Raw genomic sequence first — 14,856 nt, 5'->3', positions numbered from 1 at the left:
TTGTCTCTCTGCTATACAGTAAGGAAATATTAAGTTGGTGAAAATGGCCTGTTTTAAAGTCTTTATAGAGATTAATGATTACAGTATATATTATTACTTTAGATGAGTTTATGACTAGGAATATTTTGAAAGTTCTGATTGTTTAATATGGAAAATAGATTTAATAATTCTTGCTGCAGTTTAGTTAACTAATTTATAGTATTGAGTAATTAAAACTTTGATTATTATTAATAATTATCTTAATCTTAATAATAACTACCTTAATGATTATCTATTTAGGTTTGTTAAAGTAGTAACTTTAAATAGTATTTTGGCTTGTAGATTCATCCATTTCATTGCTTTGGATAAATGAAATTGGATTAGATAAATATCACCATTTAAGTTACTGAAAGTTTAAAGTATTCTTTTCATGTTGTAGTAAAATCTGTTCAATTGGTTTATTGCAAAAGAAGTCAACTAGGAAGTTGATATGAAGTGTAATTATAAATGTCTACTGACAAGTATTACTATTCTGAAACTCAAAGGGTACAAATGAGAGAGTGGCAGCTTTGGTTTCAAATTAAACAAACTCATTGATTCACTAAAGACAAAGCCAAATGCACTATTCTCTCTGCTCCCAATCTCCCAGGTAGTCAGCAGTTTTTGACATTTTGATACACTTTTTGGCTAATCTCTTAAAAATAAGGATCCTCCTATTTAGTCATCTGTTTAGTGGTTAGGTCATTTATTTTAAGAGAGCTACAATATATTAAATCTGAGTAGAGAGTACCTGGCATTTCCTAAGATGCTTTATTTTTTTAAATAAAATAAAGATAGGAAAAAACTGATCTAGGAGTTGGAAGATATCTGAATTTTTTTCCCGCTTATGTCACTTAAAGAATTTAACTTTCCTTTACCTGTGAAATGAAGAATTTGATTAGATGAAGCATCAGGAGTTTCAAATTGGCAGTCTTTAGTCCAAAACAGGTACAATTTATGTGATTTAGTTCATCATAATCATTTAATTTCTGTGTCTTTGAGTAAGATGTGCATATTATGATTACAGTCTCTATAACTTCCTCCCACTTAACATGAGATACCCAACATGGTTACGTCATTTGAAAGGCTCTTGTAGGCATCATTCTCACCCAGGCTTCAAAAACTTCTCCATGTTTTCCGTGCAGCAGTAATTCTATCATGTTATCATAGAACTGGAAACTGTTCCTTAGTTTTCAGCAGGGGGGTGTGGGAAACTATAGTCTCCTTCTTTAGTTGATATTAAATGGCAGAGAGAGTTGGCAAAATGTTTCTTTTTGTAATAAGAGAATATCAGAGGAATGCATTCTTCATTTAGCTCAACAATTATAATTAGAGCCTTGGATTTTTCTGACTACCTTTACAGAAATGTACTGACCAATTACAATAAAGCTGGAAGTTTTATGATTTGAGGCATATTTACACTGAAAAAGCTCTCCTCTTGGTGTCTGCCATCTCATTTCTCTTGATGCCGTGCTTGTCTCATTCTGCTATGTGTTAAGGCTATATTCTGTTAATTGACTAATGCTGGCATATCCCTTGGGTCAATTAAAATAATTTTAGTATGATTTTTTGATAGTTTAACCAATCATATAAACCCATAAGGTGGGTAAGCAGCCAGCATAGGCACAGTGTATTTATTTATTTTTGTAGTTATACATTAGCTGTTTACTTGTTACAGTTAGATATCATAGGGGTATTCAATGTTCAGTTCTTGGCTTTATGTACTGGCATGTACAGTTCATCTAAAGAAACCAGTATAAATAAATGCTCTGCAAATATCATTAGGAGAAGGGGGCTACATATTTAAGTGACATAAAGTAAAAGGAGTAATTTATATGTGAAATAACAAGTCTGAGGTAACTCAGTTATTTGGTTATATTGGTAATGTTTTTTGTATTGATATTTAATATAGGATATCATGTAAGCACACTGTCGGAGTTTCTGGTATGATTTTGACCTAGTCATAATTTTTATTTGGACATTCATTTTTAATAAATGGTAAAATTGATAGTTTAGTGTTAGCTTCATTGGAAAGATAGTTTTTCATACCCTGTGAGTGGTTATTAAAATTATATTTTTAAAATAAAGTTTTTAAGTACATACAAAAAAAACAGTTTTTATAAAACTATCATATTTATAAGTTATTGATCAGAATAGGATTCAGCATAGCAGACTTAGCTAAATAGAATTCTTGTATTGAAAACATTGGGGGAAGGGGACCTCAAAACACAGGCAAAACTAGCGGAAAATTAAGAATCACATGGTAGAGAAGTACAGCTATGCCAGCGCTGAGCACTGAATTGTAATGTACATTCATAGCTCCAAGTTAAGAAAAATTCAGTCCCTTGACAAAGATATGCTTTTGAAGAGATGGAGTATTCAGTCATTAAAATATTCTGACTTTTGTTATACTATATAATATCTTGGAACATCTCAACTGAAGCAGCTGTCAGTTCAGTTCAGTTCAGTTGCTCAGTCGTGTCTGACTCTTTGTGACCCCATGGACTGCAGCACTTCAGGCTTCCCTGTCCATCACCAACTCCTGAGGCTTGCCTAAACTCATGTCCATCGAGTTAGTGATGCCATCCAACCATCTCATTCTCTGTCATCCCCTTCTTCCCCTGCCTTCAATCTTTCCCAGCATCAGAGTCTTTTCCAGTGAGTCAGTTCTTCACATCAGGTGGCCAAAGTATTGGAGTTTCAGCTTCAGCATCAGTCCTCTTCCAATGAACATTCAGGACTGATTTCCTTGAAGTGGCTCTAAGGCATTTGAAATACTCACCAGTCATCCCTTGGTGACTACGGTGTGTACCTGTCGATTCCAAACATGTCACACTCTGCTTTACTGTTTACTTTAACAAGTGCTATAGAGCCCCTGTATGTCAGATCACTTATAGTCTAACAGGAGGTTAGACATGGGATTGCCAGGATGAGTGGGGCAGATGGTTAGATCTCAGAGTCAGATCATTGTGAGCTGAACTTAACGTGGGACTTTTTATTCACTCTAATTTTGATCATGGCCATAAACTAAAATTTAGATTTTTACTTTGTACATGGAATAATATATTGAGTTAGGTTTTTTAGAAAGAAAACTCAAATTTGTATTCAGTACTGCCTCATTGCTAGTCTTCTGAAGGAAAGATCAGTTTTACTCCCTTTTGTTTTGGCATAAGTTAGGTTTCTTTTTCTGTTTCAGAGCAATACTTAACCATGGAGAAGAAAAATCGCTTAGGTAAATGGCTTCATTTCACTGTGAAAGAAATAGTTTTCACTTGATATTTATTTTGCTTTTATCCTTGGTTTTTGCCAGGGGTGAAAGCATGTCTACAAAGCAAAGAATGTGAACAGGAAGAAAAGTATGAAATTCCTGAAGGACCACAGAAAAGCAGGCTCAACAGAGAACAGCTGGTATTTTCCTTTTGATTCTACTTTCATTGTTCTTATCATAAATTAATACTGTTATTATCATCAGGAAAAACTTCTGCCCTTTTAACAAGCACAGGTGACTGATTAAAAATTTTTGTAATTATTTATTTATTGGCTGTGTTGGTTCTTCATTGTTATGCAGGTGTTCCTCTAGTTGCAGCCAGCAGGGGCTACGCTCTGTAGTTGTGCTCCAGCTTCTCATCGTGGTGGCTTCTCTTGCGTGGACCACAGGCTGTAGGGCCTGCGGGGTTCGGTAGTTGCTGTTCCCGGGCTCCAGAGCCCAGGCTCAATAGTTGTGGCACACTGGCTTATTTGCTCCACAGCGTGTGGGATCTTTCCCAATCAGCGATTGAACCCATGTCTCCTGCCCTGGCAGACGGATTCTTTACCGCTGAGCCACCAGGGAAACCCCTGGTTAAAATATTAATTGTGCTCATTTCGAGTGCTTGATTCTGAGAGATGATAACAATGAGCAGTAAAATCCAGAAGGTAATAATTTCATACGGGTTCTGCATTTTGGGCATTTCAAACATTACCATAAACCTTTCAGAACCTGAGGAGTCTTAGATACAAGTAGTTTGAGAGAAGACAGAGCTGCTGCTCAGGTTTAGTTAACCATGTCTTTATTACCACATATTGAGATTTTAATGGACAAAATTCCATTTTTCTGTTGACAAACAAGTGTATTAAAAATGTTGAAGAAGAATTTTTGTAGAAGGGACTTGTGAAGCTTTTTTTGTAAAGCACACAGAAATGTGTTTATAGCTAAGTGGCTCTCTGGCTGTGGCTTTCTAATGTGTTGTGCTGTAAGGAAAATGTTTCTAGAACCCTGGAGGCCACCCTCCCACATGCTGCCCTGGGGGAACCTGGGTTGGTAGTATATAGGGACCTGAATGTGGATGGGCAGAGTTGGAAAGATCCATGGACAAGCTGTCACACTTACAGTGAAGTTTAGCTTGGTATACGCAAAGCATATTTTAGATACAGTAGGGAGGAACTCTTGAGGCTTTAAGTCCTAACAAGTATGAATAAAGATTCTGATACAAGAAGTTTGAGGAACAGATTTTAAACGTGGATGTGTACCAAACACACATATATACACACATTCATAACACACCTAAAATGTGAGAAGAGTGAAAAGGACCAGAGTCTTCAGCAGAAAAAAATTATAGGAAACCTTTATTTTCATGAGTATTTTTCTTAACCCAAAGAGTTACTTAACCCAAAGAGTTCTTGAAGTGTGTCTTGTCCTTGCACCTCATTAAATAGCTTCTTAACTGCTTATGACTTTTATTTCCCTTATTTCATGTGCAGTGTTTTAAAATATTTTTGTCTGCTTTTAATGAGCTTTTTTTGTTTGTTTCTTTTTTTCAGTTGCCAAAGCTGTTTGATGGATGTTATTTCTATTTGGGGGGAACCTTCAAACACCATCCAAAGGACAACCTTATTAAGCTTGTTGCTGCCGGTGGGGGCCAGATCCTCATTAGAAAGCCCAAGCCAGACAGTGACGTGACTCAAACCATCAATACAGTTGCGTACCATGCCAAACCTGATTCTGATCAGCGCTTCTGCACACAGTATATCATCTATGAGGACTTGTCTAATTATCGCCCAGAAAGGGTTCGGCAGGGCAAAGTCTGGATGGCTCCTTCCAGCTGGTTTATAGATTGTGTGATGTCCTTTGAGTTGCTCCCTCTTGACAACTGAACTCGCACAGTGTGATAACCTGTGATTGCACTGTTTTCATCAGTCACATTTTTACAAATAGGTAGACTCATTCATTGGAGAAGGTGATGGCACCCCACTCCAGTACTCTTGCCTGGAAAATCCTATGGACAGAGGAGCGTGGTAGGCTGCAGTCCATGGGGTCGCGAAGAGTCAGACACGACTGAGTGACTTCCCTTTCACTTTTCACTTTGATGCATTGGAGAAGGAAATGGCAACCCACTCCAGTGTTCTTGCCTGGAGAATCCCAGGGATAGAGGAGCCTGGTGGGCTGCCGTCCATGGGGTCACACAGAGTCGGACACTACTGAAGTGACTTAGCAGCAGCAACAGTAGCAGACTCATTCATATAGTTTTTTCCCTTGAATTAAAAAAAATATATATATTCTTTGCCAGAGTAGGAATTCGTTCTGTATTTACCATTTACATTCACATACTGAGTGCTGAGACTGCTTTAGAGAATTTTTCTTTTTAAAACAAGCATATGTATTGATTCATCATGTCTTTCTATTCACATTGTGCTCAGATACTCAGTCATGTCCTGCTCTTTGCAACGCCATGGACTGTGCCCACCAGGCTCCTCTGTCCATGGGATTCGCCTCTCAAGAATACTGGAGTTGGTTGCCATTTTCCTCCTCCAGGGGGTCTTCCAGACCCAAGGATAGAACCCGCATCTCTTGCATCTCATATAGGCAAATTGTTTACCCCTAGCACCACCTGGGAAGTCACTATTCATGTTATCAGATGTCAAAGATTTATGAGACAATATCAGAACTGTTGGTTACATCTACAAGTGGTATCATCATGTCTGTCGCTTTTAATGTTCTTTGATGAAAAAAAATCCACACTTGCCACCAGCAAAAATATTTGCATTTGTTTAGTAAGCAGATAATACTGTCAAATAATTTATTTTGGTTTTATTATAATGAAAATAGTTTACCTGGTCTAAATGTGTCACCATAGGTGTTAAAATTCTTTTGCTTTCTACAGTTCTGTTTTAATTACTTACAATTTACCTGGATGTCTGTTCCTACATTTTTATCCCCCTTTTCTAAAAAGAAAAAAAGTCTTTTAATCAGAAAATCATGATTTGAATCTTCACATTACTGCTTTTTGGTGAAAATCAACATTGGGCTCGTGATATTTTATTGTATATACTTGCTTATTAATAATCAGCTTATAACTGTGTTAATAGTATATGTATCTATCTGTGTAGAACATTTTCTCTTAACATTTTAATTTCAATATTTCTTAGGAGGTCTCACTAGACTAACAAATTTTTAGTCAAGTATAAGTGAATTAGAATGCAGTCTTTCTGGTAGACCTTAACATACATCCTTAACATAATTTTTTCATGGATCTTAATTTCTTTCTTCATAAATTGTTTTTCATGTTTAGGTTTCTGGGAGGGCAGAAGTTGGTAATTGATTTCGAACAGAGTTTGTCCAGATGATACAAATGGTTGTGACAATCAGTTTAATGGTAGCAACAAAAAGGGCTCACTCATGATTCCAGTGCTGCCAAGGCTGCAGAGTAGTGGACAGGACATCTTCTGAGAATGGGGAGACCTGGGAAGGTTGCTGTGGTCTGAGTGTTCTTATTTGTGAATCAGCAAGGTAGATTGGACCATTTAAAACATTTTTCTAAGAAGTAGAATTCTTTAATAGTCTTTCTAGAAATTTAATGTACTTACAATATTGAAAACATGGGAAGGGTGTTACTGTTGAGACTTGCCAGCTTTGTCCCTTTGGGTAACCATTAGGTTAGAATATGGACAGTCTGAAGTTCATGAATATTTTAAGATCCATTTATTTGAAGTTTGAAATTTGGCTGATTGTTTCAAAATAAAGTTTACTTTAATTTCTTCTTTGCAATGTTATTTTTCCATATTAAGAAATGTATTATGTGAACACAATACTGCTGATCCTGACCTTCAAAGGGTGAATTAGCTCTGAAACACTCTCTTCAACCAGTAATGTGTTTGTTTTGCATTTCATTCTAATGGAGAAAGATGAAGAACATATTTAGCAGGAAGCCATTCTGAGGGGTTAGATAATGTCTGGATTAAATAATTTAAGACTCCCTGGGATTTTGGTTGTCATTTTTGATTTATAACTGACTTTTGGTTGCTTTCTATTGCCTCATTGGTCATATCCTAGACAAATTTGTGTTTGTTTTCTCTGATCTGAATCCCTATTTGTAAAAACACTTCTGATATTTACATCTCGCCTTCCTTCGTTCATTCTCTTGATTTGTCCTCCCTCTTTGTGCCCCACTATTAAGCATTTTTATATTTGGTTTCCTTAACTATTTATTTTGACAGCAGCTAATTGATGTTAAGCTCTTATATTTTCTGTATAGATACACTTGTAATTATTTTCATTTTTCAGCCAGAGATTCAAGCTTCCTTCTTAATTACCGTAAACCATTACAGTGGTTTGTGCTTGCATATCTCTGTTTCTTCTATAGAAGGGGCCTATTCTGCACTGTTGAAGAACGAGGCTCAGCAAGACATGTGAGGAAATCTTTCAGCTGACAAAAGCTTAATCTTTTTGAGTACTATATTTCAAATGTATATTAAGTACTTTATTACTTAAATAAAATGTTTTGAATACAGTGTAACGTTGGTAATTTGGAATCGTGATTAAGAGTGTCGTTTATTACACAGTGATTCCATTGCGGTTTTTTTTTAATTGAAATGTAATTGACAGAGTATTGTATTAGTTTCACGTGTGCATCATAGTGATTCAGTACTTTATACATTTCAGATGGTCACCTTGTTAACTAGTTGCTGTTTATCACCACAGTTATTACAATATTATTGACTATATTTCCTACGCTGCATATTACATCCCAGTGACTTAAATTTCTTTTATAACTAGAAGTCTTTACTTCTTAATCCCCTTCACTGATTTTGCCTGACTCCCAACCCACCCACCCCTTTTCCCTCTGGCAGCCACTGGTTTGTTTGCTGTATCTGTGAGTCATTTTCTGTTTTGTTTTTTAGATTCCACGTATAAGTGAAATGATAGAATGGTTGTTATTTCTGTGTCTTATTTCACTTAGCAAAATACCCTTTAGAGCCTTCCGTGTTGTCATAAATGACAAGACTTTATTCTTCCTTATGGCTGAATTTGTCAGTATTGTACATTTACATTGTACGTGTATGTCACTTCTTTTTCCATTATCTGTCGATAGGCACTTAGGTTCTATATCTCGGTTATTGTAAATAATGCTTTAGTGAACATTGGGGTGCATGCATATTTTCAAGTTTAATGTTTTTGTTTTCTTCAGATAAGTACCCAGAAGTAGGATTGCTGGATCATAATGGTAGTTCTATTTTTTAACTTCTAGTGTTTTCTATAGTGGCATCATCAATTACAGGGCTTCCCTGATAGTGTTGGTAAAGAATCCGCCTGCAATGCAGGTAGACCCTGGCTCAATTCCTGGATCGGGAAGTTCCCCTGGAGAAGGCACAGGCTACCCACTCCAGTATTCTTGGGCTTGCGTTGCGGTTCAGCTGGTAAAGAGTCTACCTGCAATGTGGGAGACCTGGATTCCATCCCTGGGCTGGGAAGATCCCCTAGAGAAGGGAAAGGCTACCCCCTCTGGTATTCTGGCCTGGAGAATTCCATGGACTACAGTCCATGGGGTCGCAAAGAGTTTGACATGACTGACCAACGTTCACTTTTCACCAGTTACATTCCCATCAATGTAGCACAAGTATTCCTTTTTCTCCTCATTCTCTCCAACACTTAAAAAAAAAAATTAGGTTGGTACAAAAGTAATTGTGGTTTTGAGTTGTTGAATCTTGCTGTTTGATACTAGAATACATTCTTAAATGTTATACATCATTTTAATGAGCATTGCTTGCTTTATGTTTTTTTGCTAATGACATTACTTGCTATATATTTTATATGTATTTTAGACTATAAAAATGATGTTAGAAAAAAAGCAAATTGGAGCAATTTTCTTATTTGAGTTCAAAATGAGTCACAAAGCAGTGGAGACAACTCAACATCAACAATGCATTTGGCCTAGAAACTGCTAACAAATGTACAGTGCAGTGGTAGTTCAAGAAGCTTTGCAAATGAGACAAGAGCCTTGAAGATGAGTGTAGTGGCTGGCCATCAGAAGTTGACAAGAACCAAATGAGAGCAATCATCAAAGCTATACTCTTAAAGCTATACTAGAAGGTGTCAAAGAACAACCATTCTAAGGTCATTTGGCATTTGAAGCAAATTGGAAAGATGAAGAAGCTTGATAAGTAGGTGCCTTATGAGCTGACTGAAAATCAAAAAGATTGTCATTTAAAAGTGTTGTCTTTTACGCTGTACAACAACAATGAACCCATTTCTCAGATTGTGATACGTAATGAAAAGTGGATTTTATACAACTGATGATGACCAGATCAGTGGTTAGACTGAGGAGAAGCTCCAAAGCACTTCCCAAAGCTGAACTTGCACCAGGGAAAGGGCATGGTCACTGTTTGGTGGACTGCTGCAGGTCTGATTCACTACAGCTTTCTGAATCCTGGCGAAAACATTGCATCTGAGAAGTATGCTCAGCAAATTGATGAGGTGCACCAAAAACTACAAGGCCTGCAGCCAGCATTGGTCAACAGAATAGGCCTAATTCTTCAGGACAACGCCTGGCCACATGTTATACAGCCATCACTTCAAAAGTTGAACAAATTGGGCTGTGATGTTTTGCCTCATCCACCATATTCACCTGACCACTAACCAACCACTTCTTCAAGCATCTTGATGACTTTTTGCAGGGAAAATGCCTCCACAATGACCAGGAGGCAGAAAATGCTTCCCAAAAGTTTGTTGAATCCCAAAGCACAAATTTTTTATGTTACAGGAATAAACATTTCTCATTGGCAAAAATGTGTTGATTTTACTGGTTCCTATTTTGAGTAATAAAGATATGCTGAGCCCAATATCTTTATTGAAGAAATTGTCTTTTCTCCATTGTATATTCTCTTCTCTTGCCATAGATTAATTGACCATATATACATGGTTATTTCTCGGCTAGTATATTTTGAAAGCAGGGAGTATGATCCCTCCAGCTTTGTTCTTTCTGAAGGTTGTTTTGGCTATTTGGGTCTTTTGTGGTTCCATACAAATTTTAGGATTCTTTGTTCTAGTTCTGTGAAACATGCCATGGGTATTTTGATAGGGATTGATTGTACATTGCCTGGGGTAGTATGAACATTTTAACAATGTTAATTCTTCAAATCAATGAGCAAGGTATATTTTCCCATTTAATTATGTTGTCTTCAAATTGCTTAAAAATACAGGTCTCACCGCCTGGTTAAATTTGTTCCTAGGTGTTTTATTCTCCGTATACAGTTGTAAATTAGACTGTTTTCTTCTATTCCTGGTACCTTGTTTTTGGTATATGGAAACACAACTTTTGATACCTGGAAGTTTCTATTAGAATGGTGATGTGGGAGAAGTGGGGAAAACACTTAACTGTTCAGACTCTGACCTGGTTAGAGAAGGATTACTTTGGCTACAGTGCTCCAGTTTGCCTGTGCATGCCATTCTGAGAAGGGTCAGTAAGCCTAATGGCAGGCATGAAGATTGGATTAAAGACCCAGGAAGGGCATGCCTCCTGCACAGGCTTTAAAGTCAGTTGGACTTGTTTACTGTATCTTTACTAGTTTAGTTAACCTGTGTCTACAGTTATAAAGGTGGGAAAATGCTGTCTGTCGCCCATGGATGTCAAGGTGGATGAAAGCACAGCACCGTGCAGGCACTCACAGGATCACTTTGCATTCCTCTGTGAGCAGATGGATCAGAGACTTCTCTAAAAGCAGCTCATTGAGAAGTCGGTCGGTCCTGGTCTTGATCGTCTTGGTCCTGATTCATTCTTGCCATCGTCATCGGCTCTAGCTTAAATGCTGCCTGTGCTGTCTTCACTTAACTCATGTTAGCCTTAACAGCGTCCAGGACCTGGCTTCTCTGGCTAATTTCTCTCCTCTGACTTCTCTCCCCGGCTAAGTGAAGCTTCCCCAGCTATGTAGATTCTCCTGCCCATTCAGGTAAGGTTTTATTTAGCTTTCATTCCCTGAATTGTGTGTATTATGCTTTGGTTACCAAGATTGCTTAGGCTTCTATCCTTACTATGTACACCTTAGAAAGCACTGGCCAAACCGTTCCTGTCGGCTTTGTGTCACAGTACTTTCTGGGCACTTCAGTCTTTGTGCTGTATGGCTTTAGGATAAGCTTACTTTCTGTGCTCAGTCGCATCCAACTTTGTGACCCCATGGACTGGAGCCTGCCAGGCTCCAGTCCATGGGGATTCTCCAGGCAAGAATACTGGAGTGGGTTGCCATTTCCTCCTCCAGGGGATCTTCCCAATCCAGAGATCGAGCTCATGTCTCTTGTGTCTCCTGCATTGGCAAGTGGATTCTTTACCACTAGCACCACCTGGCCCAATCTTTACACATCGCTTAAATAAAGAAAGTTGGTTTTTTTTCTACCTTTAGTTAATAATTTGTAAAATAATTTGTGAAAATCATATTTTCATTATTAATACTACAGAATTTTCAAAATCACTCCCCATTGCCTGCTGCTAAAATAATAGTGCCAAAATATTCTTCCATCAGTGAAATATATAGGTCTTTTTTCTGAATTTTACCAACGTACTACCTTCAAGTTTTTAAGTTCTTACAGAAATATTACATAATTACTGTAGAAAATTTGCAAGATATAAAAACACAAGGAAGACAATAATAGCCAGATTCAGGAATCAAACTGACAAATTAGTTTTTGGCTTTCATAATGTGAAAAAAAAAAAAAATAGAATGAACGCTATTAAAAGGGCTTGAGTGCTTCAGTTTTCCACAGCCTCCATCATTCCTTACTCTCCTGCCTCTCCACTTCTTGGACCTTGGGAGTATTGAGTTAGTCCACAACTCAGAAGCACAGTTATTAACATTCTTTTCTATTCAACCACACACACACATACAACTTTTATAACTAAGGAATTAAATCCTAAATGTACTTCCCATATTTTCCCATGTGATTAAATATTTTTATATGTAATTTCCTATTTGTATAGTTGCCTACTACAAACGTGTTAACAATTTTATCAAATTCATGCTATTGAATATTTGGGTTATTTCTGTTACAGAGATTGGAGAAGGAAATGGCAGCCCACTCCAGTACTCTTGCCTGGAAAATTCCATGGACAGAGGAGCCTTGTAGGCTACAGTCCATGGGGTCGCAAAGAGTTGGACATGACTGAGTGACTTCATTTCACTTCACTATTACAGATAAAGCTGTATAGTTCAGTCGCTCAGTCCTGCCCAACCCTGCGACCCCATGAACTGCAGCACGCCAGGCCTCCCTGTCCATCACCAACTGCCAGAGTCCACCCAAACCCATGTCCTTTGAGTTGGTGACACCATACAACCATCTTATCCTCTGTTGTCCCCTTCTCCTCCTGCCCTCAATCTTTGCCAGCATCAGGGTCTTTCCCAGTGAGTCAACTCTTTGCATCAGGTGGCCAAAGTATTGGAGTTTCAGCTTCAACATCAGTCCTTCCAATGAATATTCAGGACTGATTTCCTTTAGGATGGACTGGTTGGTACTCCTTGCAGTCCAAGGGACTCTCAAGAGTCTTCTCCAACACCATAGTTCAAAAGGATCAATTCTTCTACACTCAGCTTTCTTTATAGTCCAACTCTCACACCCATACATGACCACTGGAAAAACCATGGCCTTGACTAGATGGACCTTTGTTGACAAAGTAATTTCTCTGCCGTTTAATATGCTGTCTAGCTTGGTCATATATATACATATTTATATAAACATTTTGGTCCTGGGGAAAGGGAGAGAATTTCTTTAAAATGTAAAGCTAAGTCATTATCATTATCATCTCTATAAAATGCAGTGCACACCCTACCTATTTAAATTAAGACTTACAGTTATGCTTAAAATATAAAAATTAAAAAGAGCCTTAGTTGATTGCTGCAATTTTCATGAGTTGATGAAGCTTTACTTGTAAGAGTCAGAACACCCCAGCTCTTACAGGTTAGAAGCTAAAAGGAAAAAGAGGCAAAGGAATTTTAGGCTTTTTGGTAGAGATCTTATGGATCACCTTGCCAGTGAGGGAGTTCCGCTGGTAGCTCAGACGGTAAAGAATTTGCCTGCAATGCAGGACACTTGGGTTCGATCCCTGGGTCAGGAAGATCCCCTGGAGAATGGCAACCCATTCCAATATCCTTGGAGAATTCTATGGAAAGAAGAGCCTGGCAGGCTCAGGTTACAGTCCATGGGGTTGCACAAGAGTTGGGCACGACTGAGTGACTAAAATTTGACCAGTGAGGAGCTCTTCTGTTAAGATGAGGAAATGGGTCTGGAGACCTTTAGGTCACATACCTCATTATTGGCAGGGCCCACATTAAAAGCATGTGTTGTTCTGCTTCTGCCATCTCACCTTCCAGGGTACATTGTTTCTTTAAGAAATCCAAAGCATTCACTGTTACAGAGCCTATAATCTGATTTCTACTTGACTGAACTTGTCAAGCTGATCTGGAAGAGGAGATAGCATTCATCCCACATTTGCTGCAGCCCTACCCACCTCCACCTCATTGCAGGCATTGCATGTCATAGCATCTGTATTTGAGACCAAAAAGGATCTTCAAATCCTTCTTTAAATCTTTCTTATTTCAGGCAGTCACAGCCAACTAGTCAAATTGGTTTTTCAGTTAGAATTATTTACCTTCACTAAAACCAGCCATGCTTGAAAAACCTAAGTAATCTTTATATGTGTGTTGCTTTCTCCACAGTGTATGGGAAGTATAGGACATATTCCAGTCAGTAACTGTGGCTCAGTCGAGAAGTGATTCTCAACTAGGAGGCCATGCCCTCCTAATTGGTGGTTGAAGGGGGGAAAACAAGCTCAAAGGCAGCAAGAGAGTCGGAAGGAGGAAGATAATTTGAAAAAGCTCTCTAGGTGATCTTTATGCCTGCACTTCCCACAGTTGCAAGTTACATCTTTGGTACCATTTCTTGTTGGAAATTTGTGATGTGGTCACACCATTTAGAGATTATTTTTTGATTCAGGCAACTATTGTAATGCAAAATGTGCGTGGTATAATTTGACTAAATGTAGCCATATCTTATGTATGTAATATAGCTCATCTCTCAAAACACACATTTATAAAGCTAAGGTATGTGGAATTTGCTATAGAATGTGATTGATGCGTGTGTCTTAAAATCGTCACCGTTCTCACTGTAATAATCATTTCTTTTTTCCTATAAGTTCTAGAGGTCTGATACCTAGTGATAAATTCATATATTTCTTGACTCTGGAAGTAATGATAACAGGTATGGTGTTTTAATTTCTTTTAAGAAGGAATTAATACATTCTGAAAAGTAAATGAAATCTGAAGCTGTTTTTCACTGGCCTTTCTTTTACAGATGCATGACAAAAGCACAAAGGGCAGACAGTTAAAAAAGTATCCTCTTTTTAAAAGTGGTATGCAAAGATGCACTAGTAATAACACATATGCAGTTTATCCTTTTTCTTTTTAAAAATGTAGATCTCATTAACATTTTTAAAGGAGGCTGAACAAGAGTCTGATACTGATTCACTCACTAGTTTGTACATTGATGCATTAGATATTTATTGGGAAACTGCTGGATATCACATCTCGCTTGGGCTTCCC

The 14,856-nt window shown here is 37.8% G+C and overlaps 1 protein-coding gene across 1 annotated transcript in view; it reads left to right on the top strand.

Annotated features, from left to right (window-relative positions):
- The window catches only part of BARD1 (BRCA1 associated RING domain 1), a 92,632-nt gene extending 82,519 nt beyond the window's left edge, over positions 1 to 10,113 (top strand). Inside the window, exons 10-11 of the mRNA XM_012145486.5 lie at positions 3,329 to 3,426; positions 4,819 to 10,113. Of these exons, the coding sequence (XP_012000876.2) occupies positions 3,329 to 3,426; positions 4,819 to 5,151 (431 nt within the window). The 3' untranslated portion in view covers positions 5,152 to 10,113. The remainder of the gene's footprint in view (positions 1 to 3,328; positions 3,427 to 4,818) is intronic.
- The last annotated feature ends 4,743 nt before the right edge of the window (positions 10,114 to 14,856 follow it).

The sequence above is a fragment of the Ovis aries genome, chromosome 2 (assembly GCF_016772045.2).
Source record: "Ovis aries strain OAR_USU_Benz2616 breed Rambouillet chromosome 2, ARS-UI_Ramb_v3.0, whole genome shotgun sequence".
Lineage (NCBI taxonomy): Eukaryota > Metazoa > Chordata > Mammalia > Artiodactyla > Bovidae > Ovis > Ovis aries.
The sequence above is the reverse complement of the archived record's forward strand: the minus strand, read 5'-3'. Positions and strand labels throughout refer to the sequence as shown.